At 40.3% G+C, this 14,255-nt stretch overlaps 1 protein-coding gene across 2 annotated transcripts in view; it reads left to right on the forward strand.

Moving 5' to 3' along the window:
• FAM13A (family with sequence similarity 13 member A) overlaps positions 1 to 14,255 on the forward strand; it is a 346,933-nt gene that overhangs the window by 237,242 nt on the left and 95,436 nt on the right. The window contains exon 1 of one of the 2 annotated variants that reach the window (XM_032632954.1): positions 9,182 to 9,414. The exons of the other annotated variant lie outside the window; for it this stretch is intronic. Within the exon in view, the coding sequence (XP_032488845.1) occupies positions 9,386 to 9,414 (29 nt within the window). The 5' untranslated portion in view covers positions 9,182 to 9,385. Of the gene's footprint in view, positions 1 to 9,181; positions 9,415 to 14,255 lie in introns of those variants that run through there. 2 annotated transcript variants of the gene reach the window in all.

Here is a 14,255-nt window from a genome sequence, read left to right on the forward strand (position 1 = left end):
GGAGAGAGTGATAGTGTGTGTGGATATGGAGGAGTAGAAGGGCCCTGTCTGTGTAGATTTATGTGCCATTTATGTGCCATAAATTACAGCTAATTGTCTTCCCTGTGTAGAGTTTGAATTTTACTTTGTTAAGCTATGAATAGCAATCAGAGCTTTCTGCTATTATTAAAGCGGCGTTTTGGGAAGGTCACTTCTGTACAGTTTGGATTTGTGGTGGGAAAGACCAAAGACCAAACCTAATATGAAAGCTATCATTTAGAGGTTGAGTAATAAAGATGTTAACTAGGGGGAGGGGTGAAGGAAATGGAAAAGAATAGGTGGTGGTAGTGAGCTCACTGAGGATAAGAGAGACAATATTATCTCATTTAAGCTTCTCTTAGTAACAGAGTATCCATTCAGTTATCACTTGGTTTGGCCAAACTCAGTACCATCTATCTGTTTTACATAGAGTGATCTGAAGTCTAGGCTGACGTTATTTCCAGCGTTCTCATATTTGTCCAAAAATATTTCACTAGGTTGTTTCCAGACTCTTCGAATTGGATTGACTTACATTTCAGTGTTGTCTTCCTGAAGCAGCATTTTGGAAACTTATTATGGAATTATAACTCACTTTTCAATGTATTTTTTCACCTATTTAAATAATGAATGAACTGCGTTGCCTATTTGGAGGGGACCATTGCTTTTATTAGCTTTACGTATTAATTTATTTATAAGTCTAGTTTATTTCCTAATTTATTTGAAATTTCTTTGTCCAATTTGTATATCTCCTCACTAAAATTCAATGAGGAAAAAGTTTTCGGATTCATTTATGAATTCTAATATCTACACATGAATTGCACTACAGAAAGAAGATGTAACACATATGCAGTTATTTAATGCAGTGGGTCCAATTCTCTGAAACATTGAATTTAAAATGGTTTTTTATTTTTTTAATTTTTTTGTGGTACGCGGGCCTGTCACTGTTGTGGCCTCTCCCGTTGCGGAGCACAGGCTCCGGACGCGCAGGCTCAGCGGCCATGGCTCACGGGCCCAGCCGCTCCACGGCATGTGGGATCTTCCCGGACCGGGGCATGAACCTGTGTCCCCTGCATCGGCAGGCGGACTCTTGACCACTGCGCCACCAGGGAAGCCCTAAAATGGTTTTTTAAATCAAATCATTTTAAATGCTCTAGAGGTGTTGACACTTTAAGGCACCATTACTCTGATTTTTTTAATTTTATTTTTTTATTGAACTATAGTTGATTTACAGGGCTATATAGTTCAGGTGTACAACATAGCAATTCAAAATTTTTATAGATTATACTCCATTTAAAGTTATTGTAAAATAGTGACTATATTCCCTATGCTATATAATAATATATCCTTATAACTTATTTTATACATAGCAGTTTATACCTCTTAATCCCCTACCCCTATCATGTCCTTCCCCCTTCCCTCTCCCCACAGGTAACCACTGATTTGTTCTCTATGTCTGTGAGTCTGTTTCTGTTTTGTTATATTAATCTGTTTGTTTTATTTGTGTGATTTTTTTAATGTGACCTGTTTTTGGTGATACAAATGATCACTTTCCTTTAACTTTCCTTCTTAATATATTTCCACTTATTCATTTATCGAGTTGCTTGAAAGCAAAGCATGCCACTTGAAAGTAAATTAATTTTATCAGCCAGTGTATTGCCATTGAGAGATTTTGTGCTCATGCTAAGTATTTCGTATCTCAGAAATTTGAAGAGTTTATTTTATGTTTGCGGGATGCAGAGTCAGCTGTGATTACCAATCGGTTACCATCTCACACTAACCCGTTTTGACATTTCTCTAAGGAAGCCCCGCTGAAGCCTGCTTCTCCCCTGCCAGGAAATACCATTTAACAGGGTGAAAGGTCACTGGGACAGTCTAAGGCAGCTGATCTCAGGTGTGGTAGCAGCTGTTGTGTGGGACATGACTTATTTTGTGAGAACAGAAACACTATTATCTGGGCTCCTGAGGGAGATTTGGAGAAAGTCATGCCCAGGGAGTCCCATTCCAGGAAAATGTGCTCAAGCATTTATTTATTGGCAGTGATCACTAACTGAGATTCCATCTGGCAAAAATGTGGATTTTTCACTGTCCCAGAAAGTTGGAGAACAATTATGTAAGTTGTTTCAAAGAATTTATTTTTAACCATTTTTTATGAAGAACTTGCAGTCCCTCTGTTGTTAGAAGAAATTCACTTTTTTAAGAAAAAAAATAGAGCTTCTGTATGAATTTCTATATAACTGTATTTATGTGCCATAAATTACAGCTAATTGTCTTCTTTATTAATTTTTATACAGTTTTAATGATCACACTCCATTTACAATTTTTATAAAGTATTGGCCATATCCCCCGTGAGTATGTACTGTAATTACTTGCCTTTTGATTTGAAATCATTACTCAGTGTTTCTGGCGAAGGTTTTGACTCATATTGGGAACACTGGGATCAGTTAGTGAAATCAAGGAGTCGGTGGGGTGGGAAGGGGAACCCTGAGTAGTGCCTCTCCAGCTCTGGAGGACTTTCAGCCTTGCCTCACTGTTTGCCACCTTCTTCTCTGCCCCCGACGGCGGCTCTGCGGGATTTTAGAACCTGAGTAAGTGAACCCTGTGTGCCGCTGTAGGCTCCACCAAGGCCAATCAGATACGTGTTAATGAAATAACCGCATACACCGTTTTAAAAGCAAGATCCATCATTAGAATTAAAGAGGTGTGTCTTTGGAAAAACAGTTATATAATTTCTATCCCCATGGGATTTTTTCCAGTAGTCTTCTAATATACATGAAATAAGTCTAATAAATAAGTGAGGAAGGATGTTAATTATGTTGGTTTTATTAGTTACTTTTATTTGGGCCTTAAGTAAAGCAAGCATCTGTATTTCTGCTGTGACTGAAGAAAAATAGTTTACCGAACTAGAAATTCCGTATTCCTATTAGCATGAACCTGTTTTAAATGTCACTGTTTTGCTTTGTAAAATAAATCTTTAATGAGGTTTTATAATAATTCTTTGAGTTAAGAAATACTGTAGGTTTGTGGGGTTTTTTTTACATAAAAACAACTGACGGCCTACCTGTCAGTTCCATATGTTCTTAGAGGAATACAATTAAGAATACAATTGAAAACTTGATTTTCCATCTTTTCTATTTCTTCCTCTTTGCTTCAACACCCCATGGCAACCACTTCTTCCCCCGCTGCAACTACAGCTGGCTTCTACCGTTACACAGCACACACACTACACACAACACACACACACTCTCTGACTGTTGGCTCAGAGTAGCAAAAGAGGTTTGTTCTGGTCCACTGTATGTCTTTGGTTCAGACAGCCATTATTAGACTGTATAGACCTTATTTAATATATATGCACTCATCAAAATGTAAAACTCAGACCAAAAGAAAGGATTCTTTATTTCCTGTAGCCAGTTGATAATGTGTGTTACTGATGGGTGAGTATAATACTTTATCATCTTTAAAAGCTTTCGTATGGTGGAAATGCTGTGGCATTCGGGTACTGGCTTCATGTCATCCACTTATTAGCTGCGTGCTCAAGTTCTTCATTTCCACATCTATGAAAATGAACACAGCATAACTTCTCAATAAGTGCTGGTTGCATTACATATACCACCCTTTCAGTTCCTTCTCCCCCAGACTCTTTTTTTTTTTTTTTTTTTTTTTTTTTTTTTTTTTTTTGCGGTACCTGGGCCTCTCACCGCTGCGGCCTCTCCCGTTGCGGAGCACAGGCGCGGCATGTGGGATCCTCCCGGACCGGGGCACGAACCCACGTCCCCTGCAATGGCAGGCGAACTCTCAACCACTGCGCCACCAGGGAAGCCCCCCCACCCCGACTCTTTTATTTTTGACATTTGCTGCTGTCAGTGATGTCCCCTGATGAGCCCTGAAATTCGTTAGTGTTCTAACCCAGATCGCCAGAGAGCAAGTTTAGTCAGGATCCCTTGCAGCCGTACCAGGATATCTAAATTATATGTGCCCTGAAAATCCTGGCTTTGTGGTTATGAAAATCCTGTCAGATTTATTCCTCACCATTTATGGATGCTACGCGAGCATCTTGTGGAAGGTTTTGTTTCTTAGTGCAATTTATAAAGATTGATAAAAAATATGAGGAAGAAACCTTGCCTGAGAAGCACCTTCTTACCAAACTTGTAAGAAAGAAATTATTGCAGCATACTTTTTCTTAGGAAACAAATCAATCTGATGTTAAAACAATATATGAAAACAAGTTAATGTGGCCAAGAAGTGTTCTTGGTTCTGTGGTTGCTTCAAATTGATGTTGAAATGAAGCCACATCATTTTTGGAGCAGTCGTTGCTCTTGATAGCACAAGTGTTAACTCATATAGCCAAACACTTGGAATCCGCTGAAGAAGTTACATAAGAAAATCAGAAGTCTGCAAGCCAGCTGAAGTGCAGAAAAGGAAATAAACTGGGAGAAATTGGATAATGTAAAATGCTTAAAAGATTTTGAAGCTTTTGGATAGAATCTTACTTTTTGCGTCTCCGTGGTTGCACATCAACGTATAACCCCAATAGTTTATTTCTCTAGTCAGCTGTCGGTTATCATCATCCTTCATTTGAAACTCCAAGAGGTGTCTACTTTATCGTTAGTGTAGGCCTGCAATGGGAAATATTAAAAAGTGGGTAGAAGTATTGCTTGAAAAGTTAAAATCTAATTAAAGGAACTGTGCTTCAGTCTCCGGTAAAGGGTGATTGATGTATCAATTCATTCAGTCAGCACTTATTGAGGGTCTGTTCTGTGTAATGGCTGCAGGAAAAATACAGTTCTTGTCCTGGAGAACTTACATTCTAATAGGGAGATAATATTTAGATTCCAATAATAATAAAATAGTGTGCTGGGAAGAAAGGATAAATACCCTAAGTGCTGCGAGGGGCCATCTGAGTTAAAAGGGCCAAGAGATTTGTTCCATCTGGCCTAAGCCCGAGTATGCATAGAATTTTGCCAGGAGAAAATGGGATGAGAAGATACTCCAGACAAAAGGTAAATGTCTGGGGTCGCAAAGTTCAGAGCAGGTTTGAAAGAAGTGTCCAGGTACCTCTGGAGTGGCTTCCTTAGGGGAGATATAAGCGGCTGAACTGGAGAGGGACACTGGGGTTCGTTTAAGAGGTAGCTGAGAGCTACGGAAGCTTTTGAGAAAAGGAGCGAGTGACCAGATCCCAACCACAGCAGAAAACTCACTCTCACAGTGAAATGTGTTCACTGGGGGTGGAGTGAATAGAGGCAGAAAGATCGTTTTCAAGGTTATCATGATACTGCAGATGACCAAGGCCTACTGATTAAAGAGACATGACAGGACAATCAACAGATTTGGTTAAGGAGAGGAAAGGGAAGAGTAAAGATGACTCATGCTTTGAATCTGATTCATAAAGAGAACAATAACATCATTAACAAGAGGGGCCAGGAGAGGAGGAGAATTTTAAGAATCAGATAATATGAGGCTTTGAAAGTGTTGATTAGGGCGATAATACTCATAATTATTGAGCACTTACTTGCCAGGAACTATCCTATGTGTTTTCCATGCATGATTTCATTTATTCCTCAGAGCCATTTCAGAGCTTTTAAACAGCTCACCCAAGCTTACGCTGCCTGTCTGTGGCAGAGTCAGAAACCAATCCCTAGGAGCGTAATTCCAGAGCGCAGTTTATTAAGCCCTAATAGAATGCCTGTATTGAAAGATGTGGGGCTGGAAGGTGAGGCAGGAAGGGCGTAAGACAGGAGGAAAGACAGATGAAATAAAAGGAGGATGGAGTGACTGGGGACACTTGGAGAATTCCCAGGAAAGTTCACAGAGAGCCAAAGACTTTCGGAAAACTGAAGGTGGGTGTTTCTGCAAAGTTGAGAGTAGAACGGCATCTAAGACGAAGCGTTTAGATTTAGTGACCAAAAGAGCATTGGTGGCCTTAAAAGCAGTTTCAGAAACGTGGTGGAGTCTGAAGTCCGTTGGCATGGGGTGGAGGAGTGATTTCTGAGGCAGTGGGAGCAGCAGAGGTGGGCTTTGGGGAGCCTGTCAGGGGGAAGGGGAGGGAAATGGCGCTGCGTCACCGGAGCGTAGGACTGTTTTCAAGGCTGGGGGGCGCTTATTCGGGTGCCTGTCGGAAGGGGGACAGATTTAAGATGGAGGAGAGATGAGGCTTCTTCCTGAGGAAAGATAAAATGATGAGATCCAATACATGGGTAAGAAATTTGAGTCCTATGAGTGGGGACATGTTCCCCTAGCCTAGGAAGAAGTCAAAAAGGAGGAGGCAAGGTGTGTGTGTGTTTGGAGGGGGCCGGGGGCGGTGGTGGTACTTCAACCCCTAATGCAAAGACGATCAAAGGCACTCACTCATATCTGACGATCTGGACTTTCTTAGTAAATTTAGGAGGCAAGGTAATTAGTGACCGAGAGAGATTCAGATTTGTGCCATTGGAGAAGGTCAGCAATAGTTTCTGTGGGAAAGTGGTCAAAAGTCAGTCAAAGACAGCTACAGAGTTTGCCCCCAGAGTCCTGAGGTTCAGGCCAAGATTAAATAACAGGAACTTTTAATCTCCCCAGTCGCCAGGGTTCTGTGACTTCCTTTCGCAGTGTCTTAGCAGCCTGGCAGTAGGGCATGCAGCTGGCAGGATGCATGCAGGGTGAAGAAGCAGAGGGTGTTAGTGAACCTGTTTTGAGAAATAACTGAATGCTGAGGAAAGCCAGGAATGCGCCTTTTTTAAAGTTGCACATTAGTCGGTCTGGGTGCAGGTTGTCCTCTGCAGACGGGGACGGTCGGAGCCGAGTAGCTGAGGAGGGGGAATGGGGGAGGCAGGGGCAGGGCGGTTACGAGGGATGCACATCCGGGGGCTCGTGTGGGGGGAATGCAGGCAGGGGATCAGAGTCTGAGAAGCTGGACCCAGCAGGGTTCAGGGAGTGGTGCTTTGCTGCCTGGCGGTGAAGAGCTGACGTGAGGATGTGGGACGTAGAGTAATAAAGCTATTCCAGTGACCGAGGACTCTGGCAGGGGCTGTATTGAAAGGAGCTGCGGTCCAGGTACAAATTCCAAAATGATCATCAAGTCATGCCCCCCAAGTCGACCAAAAACCAGAAAAAGGAGGAATTGTTATAAATAAATAATAGAGACTTGAAAAGGCAGCTAATTACTGAGTTCTAGCGTTAGACGATTTTCAGAAATGACCACTGACATCTAACTACTAATATGGCATGATAGAGGCATGTTGATGGCAAGACTTAAATTATCAGGAAATATATGTGGAATCAGATTTTAAATTTGAATGCCCCTGTTCATCAGTATTTTACCTCTAGTATGTATTGAATGTAAATTATAGTTTGGTTTAACGTATGTCTGAAATGCTGGGTCCCTTATTGTTGAACTCATATGTCTATTTTAGCCATGTAGTTTTGATGTGTTCATAAAATTAGAAAAGACAAAATATTATTTCTGTCATTTGAATTTTAACTATTTCTAAAAATACTTGTGAAATATTTTAAAAACTCATGTAGAATAGAGTAAGCACTAAGCTATATAGCAGAGTTCGGAAGCAGACCTGAGAAATTCTGAATCCAATTTCTCTTCTGCCACTGACTTTCCATGTGAATTTGAACAAAGTACTTAATTTTCTAGTACCAAGTTTACTCATCAATAAAATAGATATTATGATATGTAACAGTGATTTCCTAACTCAAGAAGTTAATTGAAGTGTTAAGCAAGATGTAAAGTTGCATTTTTGAAAGATAAAAAACTTAAGCAAATATATAGAATTAAGTTACTGTTGCTGGAGAATCCAAGTAGTATTTCTAAATCTAGAATCAAAACAAAAGAAGATATTGACGACTTCAATTAAAGTAAGTTCTGGACTTAACCTCCATTGTTTTAAAAGGCTGATTTTAGTTACTGATATTCTATCATAATGTCTGAATATAAGTTTCAGGATGACTAATCCATTTTCATAAATATGATAGAGGATTTAGTCAGACAGTGAAATATTTTTATTAGCAGGTATAGCAAAGGAGAGCAGACGCCTACAAAAGGACTTTTTGTGTTCTAAGTTCAGAATTATGAGTGATCTGTAAGAAATCTGGGAAAAAATACAGGGGAGAAGGATACTTTTTTGGTGGTACCAGCCCCCTCTGTTTCTGAACGGGATGGACTCTAGCTTTCTGCCTTTTCTTCTACTAAAAGCTGTGCTCTGGGCTTTGTTGTAACTCTCGGCAAATCCTATGATATGAAAGAAATCTTATTAAAATATATTTTTACTATTGTTGTTGCAACGTTTGAAACCTCTGAATGAGCAATTATGTTCCTAAAATAACACTTTAGTATTCCACACTGAAGAGGAAACTAAGGGAGAGCTGGATAATTAACAGGCATTTAGCAGACCTTATGAGAAATTGATTTGGTGTTACCTGTCAAAAAAAAAAAAAGATAAATAAATAACCAACCAACCAAAAAATATGCTGGTGGTGTTCTTAGAGGAAAATGACTCTTTAAATAAACACATTCACTTTTCTAAGGATAAACAGAAATAATCAGTTGAAATACTTCCGTGGGAATAGCCGTTTTGATCCCTTGAGACAGTGGGCAGTCTTAGGACGTGTGTTCTCCCCAGAAACGAGAGCTATGTGCCTTGGGAGATGTCACCAGTGACTAGTAACCACCGCAATGTAAACAGACATCAGCAGGAAATAAATATGGGTAGGGCGGGAGTCTAGAAGAATGCCTGTGTGCCTTCTAGAAAAGTGTCACGCCTTCCAGTGCTAGTGGTTTGATTTTTTTTTTTTTTTTAAGGAAGAAAGGAGACTGAGCATATAGCTCATGCCTTCTGTCACGGAAACCTTTCGTTTCGGAGGCAGTGTCTTTCCTTGACAAATGGATTTCCTTGCTGGCAGTCTCTGTGACGTTGAGAAGTTAAGGGACCCTTTGCTCTTGCTGCTGTTATTGGTTGCTTTCCCCAGACGGACAAGCCCGTCTGTGGAAGGGCTCAGAGGAGAGTTTCGAGTTACCAGAATTAGGCAAGCCCGCGAGGAGCTGCAGCAGCAGCAAAAGCAGCAGCGCCTTTAAGCCCTGCAGCAGCTGGTCCTCTGATTGGCTGGCTGCTTCAGCTGCTTCCCTGGAACAAAGGTCAGAGTGGACTGCGGTGGAAATGTGGAGAGGCAGCGATCGAATAGCACTGTAGGTCCGCTCGGAGAAGTTTGGAGGCTGAGAACAGCAGGACGCTGGCTGACTGCAGGGCAAGTTGCTTCTCCAGCGGTGAGCCGCAGCCTCACGCCCCCAGCCCAGCTCAGCCGCTGCAGCCTGGCCCCCCCCATACAGACGCCCTGCTGGGCGCGGAAGAGACAGTTGTGAGGGTCCCTTGCAAATTTCCAGACAAGGATGGCTTGTGAAATCATGCCCCTGCAAAGGTAGTATGCTTTCCTATTTGGTTTCGTTCTTCTCTTCTGTATTTTCTGAATGTTCCAAAGCCGTGTAACTTTGCCAATCCTTGGCATTTTTTAGTAGTATGCTGCAAACTGTGTAGAGTTCCTTGGACGCAGTGTGCTTCCCCAAGACCAGAGAAATGTAGCTATTTGATCGCTTCTTTTGCTGACACTTACGCCCAGCATGTCATCTTCTTCACTTGATTAGTCTGTTCAGTTGTTGCCTTCCTCGAATGAAAATAAATATAAGAAAACAGCTTTGACAGCTGAAGAAAAACAGAAAGTGAAGAATATATCGAGCAGGTTTAAAATAAAACTGAGTCAGCTTGTTAGCAATGTTGTGAAGCTGCGGTGAGCTCTAAGCTCATTTTGAAGGATGTCGACAGGCTAAAGACCTTTTAAAAATGCATCTTAGGAGCCCTGTCTGCTGGAGTTCAGATGTAGGCAAGGATTTTCTATCAATAAGTACTTTATAATACATGGACATAAATGGTAAGGTTATTATTTCCCCATGAACAATTCTAGATAGGTTTATTACACAGGTGACATCTTTAAACAAAAAAAACTGCTCTGTAAGAATGATTAAGCACAAGGCGCTGTTCTGTTCATTAATGATTGTAATATGGATTGCGGAGGGCGAGGTGGAAGAGTTATTATACCAATGCAGAAAAAGGTAAATTTAAACAAAGGGCTTGTTAAAAGGAACACTGCTGGTGAACTAATATGTGAGTAAGGTATCCCGGAATGTTGAAGCTGGAAGTCACCTCCGTGGTGATGGAGTCCAGCCCTCCAGTTGCACAGCAGGAAAACCGAGGCTTGAAGGAAGTCTGAGTTTCCTAGGGTTGTGTTTTAGGATTTTTAGAATTACTTTTGCCAATCATATTATCCTGTTTCAGCTGCACCTGCTCTACATGCAGTGACATTTGATTCCATGTAAATGCTTCCTTTAAGAAAACTGTTAGTGGAAGTGATTTTAAAAGTCAAATGGTGAATGTGGTTTATCTATAAAATTGAAGAAAACCTAGACAAAAAAATGAATTTTATTTTGAAAAACCATGCCACCAGTATTTTACTGGATGTTCATGTTTTAACATGAAAATAAGGTATACAGAAATCGAGGGTTCGTTTGGAAAACGGTTCCTGCAGATGTACCCTGTGAGATAAAACCGTGTAGTTGTTTTTCTTTCACTGTAAGGACAAGTGCATTGTAATGGGAACTTGATGGGGGTGTCCCTAGAATTCCTTTTCTAAAATTGATAACCCAACCCAAGGGAGCACAGAGTGATTTATGGATAGATCTGAAATTTGTCTCTATTACTTCAGTGGAAATGTCCACATGCTTGAAACTTGCGAGGGACTAAAAACTAATGTACACTTTTCGGAGTCTTCATTTGGTTTCGAACTTTAAAGTTGGGACCTTGTTTTATCTTATAATGGTGTCAGTTCTTAAGTGTCTTAAGCAAGTCCTTTCTAGATAAGCATATTGGCTATTACTGAACTCTGTAATAAGCTGCTCTCTGATATAATCACCGTTAAGAAGCAAACAGATCTTTATTCAGCGAAAATATTGTTTAGAGAGTTAAGTTGATGAAAGCTAAAATAGAATCAGCGTAATTTCCTCCAAAATTATTTTGCTCTGTTAGTCCTTACTAATAAACCTACGTAAGAGGAATAATTTGAATTTGCATTCAAGACTGCTGATCAGTGCATTCACTGTCTCCCTGTTTCTGAGAGCTTAATTTGCTGGATTACCTGCAATGCTTAACTTCCAGCCTGTGCTTGCCTGTGATTATGTACCTCTTGAAGGCAAGGAACCAGTAGGTTTGTGTTGTTCACTTCGTTATGGATCTCTTGTGAATTTAAGTGCTCACGCAGAACACTTTCCTGTTCCTATGTATGATTGCTTCTTCCGAGCCCAATTCAGCATTTGTGGCCAAGGATTTCTGTGACCCTCTAGTAAAGATGACTGTTGCCAACTGCCCGCACTGTTATCCCGCCCGGAACAGGAAAGTCGCAGAGCCTCGTGGTGCGCATGCCGGCTGACGGGATGAACGCTTTGCTCCATTCTCTTTAAGAGCACCGAGGGGCTAGAAACTGAATTAAAAGAGGGTGAGGGAAAGAATAGCTTTAAATACCAGTTAGAGAAACTCACGCTCACTCATGTTTGTATTGAGCAGAGAGGCCAATGCCTCTCATTCTTTAGGTGCATGAGAATTACCTAGGGACCTTATTTTTAAAAATCAGCTTCTTCCTGCTGCCTTCCTTCCCTAGACTTACTGAATCTGAATCTGGGTGTGACAGGGAAAGTATCAACATTTTACCAAGCTTCCTGAAAGCAAATCTGGTACAAATGGTCCACGCAGAGAAACACTGATCTAAACTCCGGTTAATGAGTATAGCTTGTATAAAGCCATTGACAGCAGGTGTTAGGATGTAAGATGCAAACACTATACTATTCAACATCCCCAAATAATATATTTAATATCAGGACCTTACGTGAGGTGTCTCTGTCATAATTGATGCTTTCATTTACTAGACGGTCGGTGTTACCTATTAGAACAAAACATACTTACAGGGTTTTCTAATATTTTCTTTATGACCGAACACTACCCTGTACTGCCAGTAAATTAAGACACAACTCTGCTTCAGAGAGGTCACATGCTAGTGAGGGTGCAGACACGTTACCAGACAGTGACAATTACATTACTGTGGTGAATCCAGTAATGGAGAGTACAATTAGCATAATAATAGAGATGCACCTGCGTGGATAATATCACCCTACGTAACTTCATATAAGCATATGGTCTTGTTAGATGGCACGTTTGCATCTCAGCGTCTACTTAGCTTATAATTCCCATGAGTGACTTTTTAGCCTTTCTTAGCATGTTGTGAAAGTATGTAGAAGATAAATCTGTTACTGCTTATCTGTAACTAAGATGAGACTAACAGATGAGGTCGAAGGCTAAGAAGGAAATAAGTACCTGGGTTCGCTTTAATGTATTTGCTGTCTGTTTACAACTTAATATCATTTGCAGACTTTCCAGGGTGGGAGTAACTATGCAGAAACTCATGATCTTTAGAAAAACTGCAGAGGCTGAATATTGAAAATGTGACCCTCTATAGAGTGAAGGACTCAGTTCTTAAAGTTCACTTCAAATGGCTTAAATTAACGATGGATCCTATATGTCTTTTGAGATGGTTAAATTATCCCAATTACTTTTAGAAATACTGAAATATTTGCACTGTATAGCATTATATGGATATTCTTGCCAACTGAAAAAGTTCTTCCAAAGAAATAAAATAATAGCATAAGTAAGTAGAGAAACTCTATTAAGAATTGAAATAAACGTTTTTTTCTCAGGTCTTAAGTTTACCCTGTGTCACTAAAGAGATAGTATGTTTTATCAGACTCTAGGCTTTACTTAGACCTCAGACTCTTTGCACGATTCATATTCCATTGGCTTTTTTTCCCTTAGAGATTATGGATCTGTAGGTAAGGATCTCCATTTTATGTATAGAAAGACTTCAGTAGGCTAAGAAACAAAGTCTTCACTCACTCTTATGTCTATGACAAAACTCTCAGCTTCACAGCAGGATTTTGATTTGCTAGAATAACTTTCAAAGAGTCACTAACTCATCTTCTATCCACAAAGACTAATGATGGAGGATGACGTTAAGAGCGCTAGTGATTAATCTAGATTCCTTTGGTTTTAATGCATTGACATCTGTTTTCACATGTCTAGCATCCCTTTTTTCCCGTGGTTTATTTATCAAAGTGGGAAACTGAGATTAACAATGTCAGTGTAACTCTCTTTTTCATTACTCTACCTAGAAAATTACGATATTCAACATACATTATTGAATATTCATTTTATGATGGTGAAACACACCATACTTCTAAATTGCAATGGCTCTTTAAGAAGGTTTATAGCAACAGGATTAGTTAACATGTATTAGTGATCCAGCATGGGAAAATTTCACTGAATCTTCTTATCAGCAGAATTCATCTGGTCTTTCTAAGCACTGGTTTTTAGAATGTCCTTTAGCAAACAAGTAAACACTGGGAACATGGGGATGATGTGGGATTTAACCAGGGAACAACCCAGGCAATGATGGTCCTGCTTGTGAGTCTTCTGGGTGATGTTAGAGAGCCCTCTACTGCTTGTGGTGGTGACTCCTTCAGTTAATTTATCTCTTAAACCCGCGTTATTCCGAACTTGTTGGCACTTTGATAGCACTCCCTGCCCCCCCCCCCCCACAAACACAGTCTAAAAGGGAGTTAAAAGCTGCCTTGCCTCAAGTCTGGGTTAACCCTTCTGGGGTTGAATATCTGAACTTAGACTCATCACCAGTGTGGTCTGTATTTGGAAGTAACGAGAATCATTGAGAACAAGACAGACCTCTGTGGGCTCTACTCTCATGTGGTGGTTGCAGTACCTCTGGAGTTTCAATATTTGCTAATTACTCCGGATAAAGAAGATAGTATGAACTAAGGTTCATACCTTAGTTAAGGATACCTTCATACCTTACCTAAGGATATTCTTAAATTTTACAGAGATCACCCTGTCTAAGCCACTGAAAGAAGGAGAGGTGTTAGAGAGTCAGCACTAAACAGTGGGGAAGGCGATGGAAAGATAATAAACTTGCCGTCAAGAAACATATCCAGACGCTGACAGCTAATTAGCCATGTGAATTTGGGCAGGTCATTTTCCTCACCTATAAAATGGGATGACAATACCTACTACACTTACTTAGAGGAGAAATTTTGTAGTTAAAGAATATTATAGTTCTTTGTGAATGCTAACTCTTCACACGTAAAGAGTAGT

This window comes from Phocoena sinus, chromosome 5 (assembly GCF_008692025.1).
Source record: "Phocoena sinus isolate mPhoSin1 chromosome 5, mPhoSin1.pri, whole genome shotgun sequence".
Lineage (NCBI taxonomy): Eukaryota > Metazoa > Chordata > Mammalia > Artiodactyla > Phocoenidae > Phocoena > Phocoena sinus.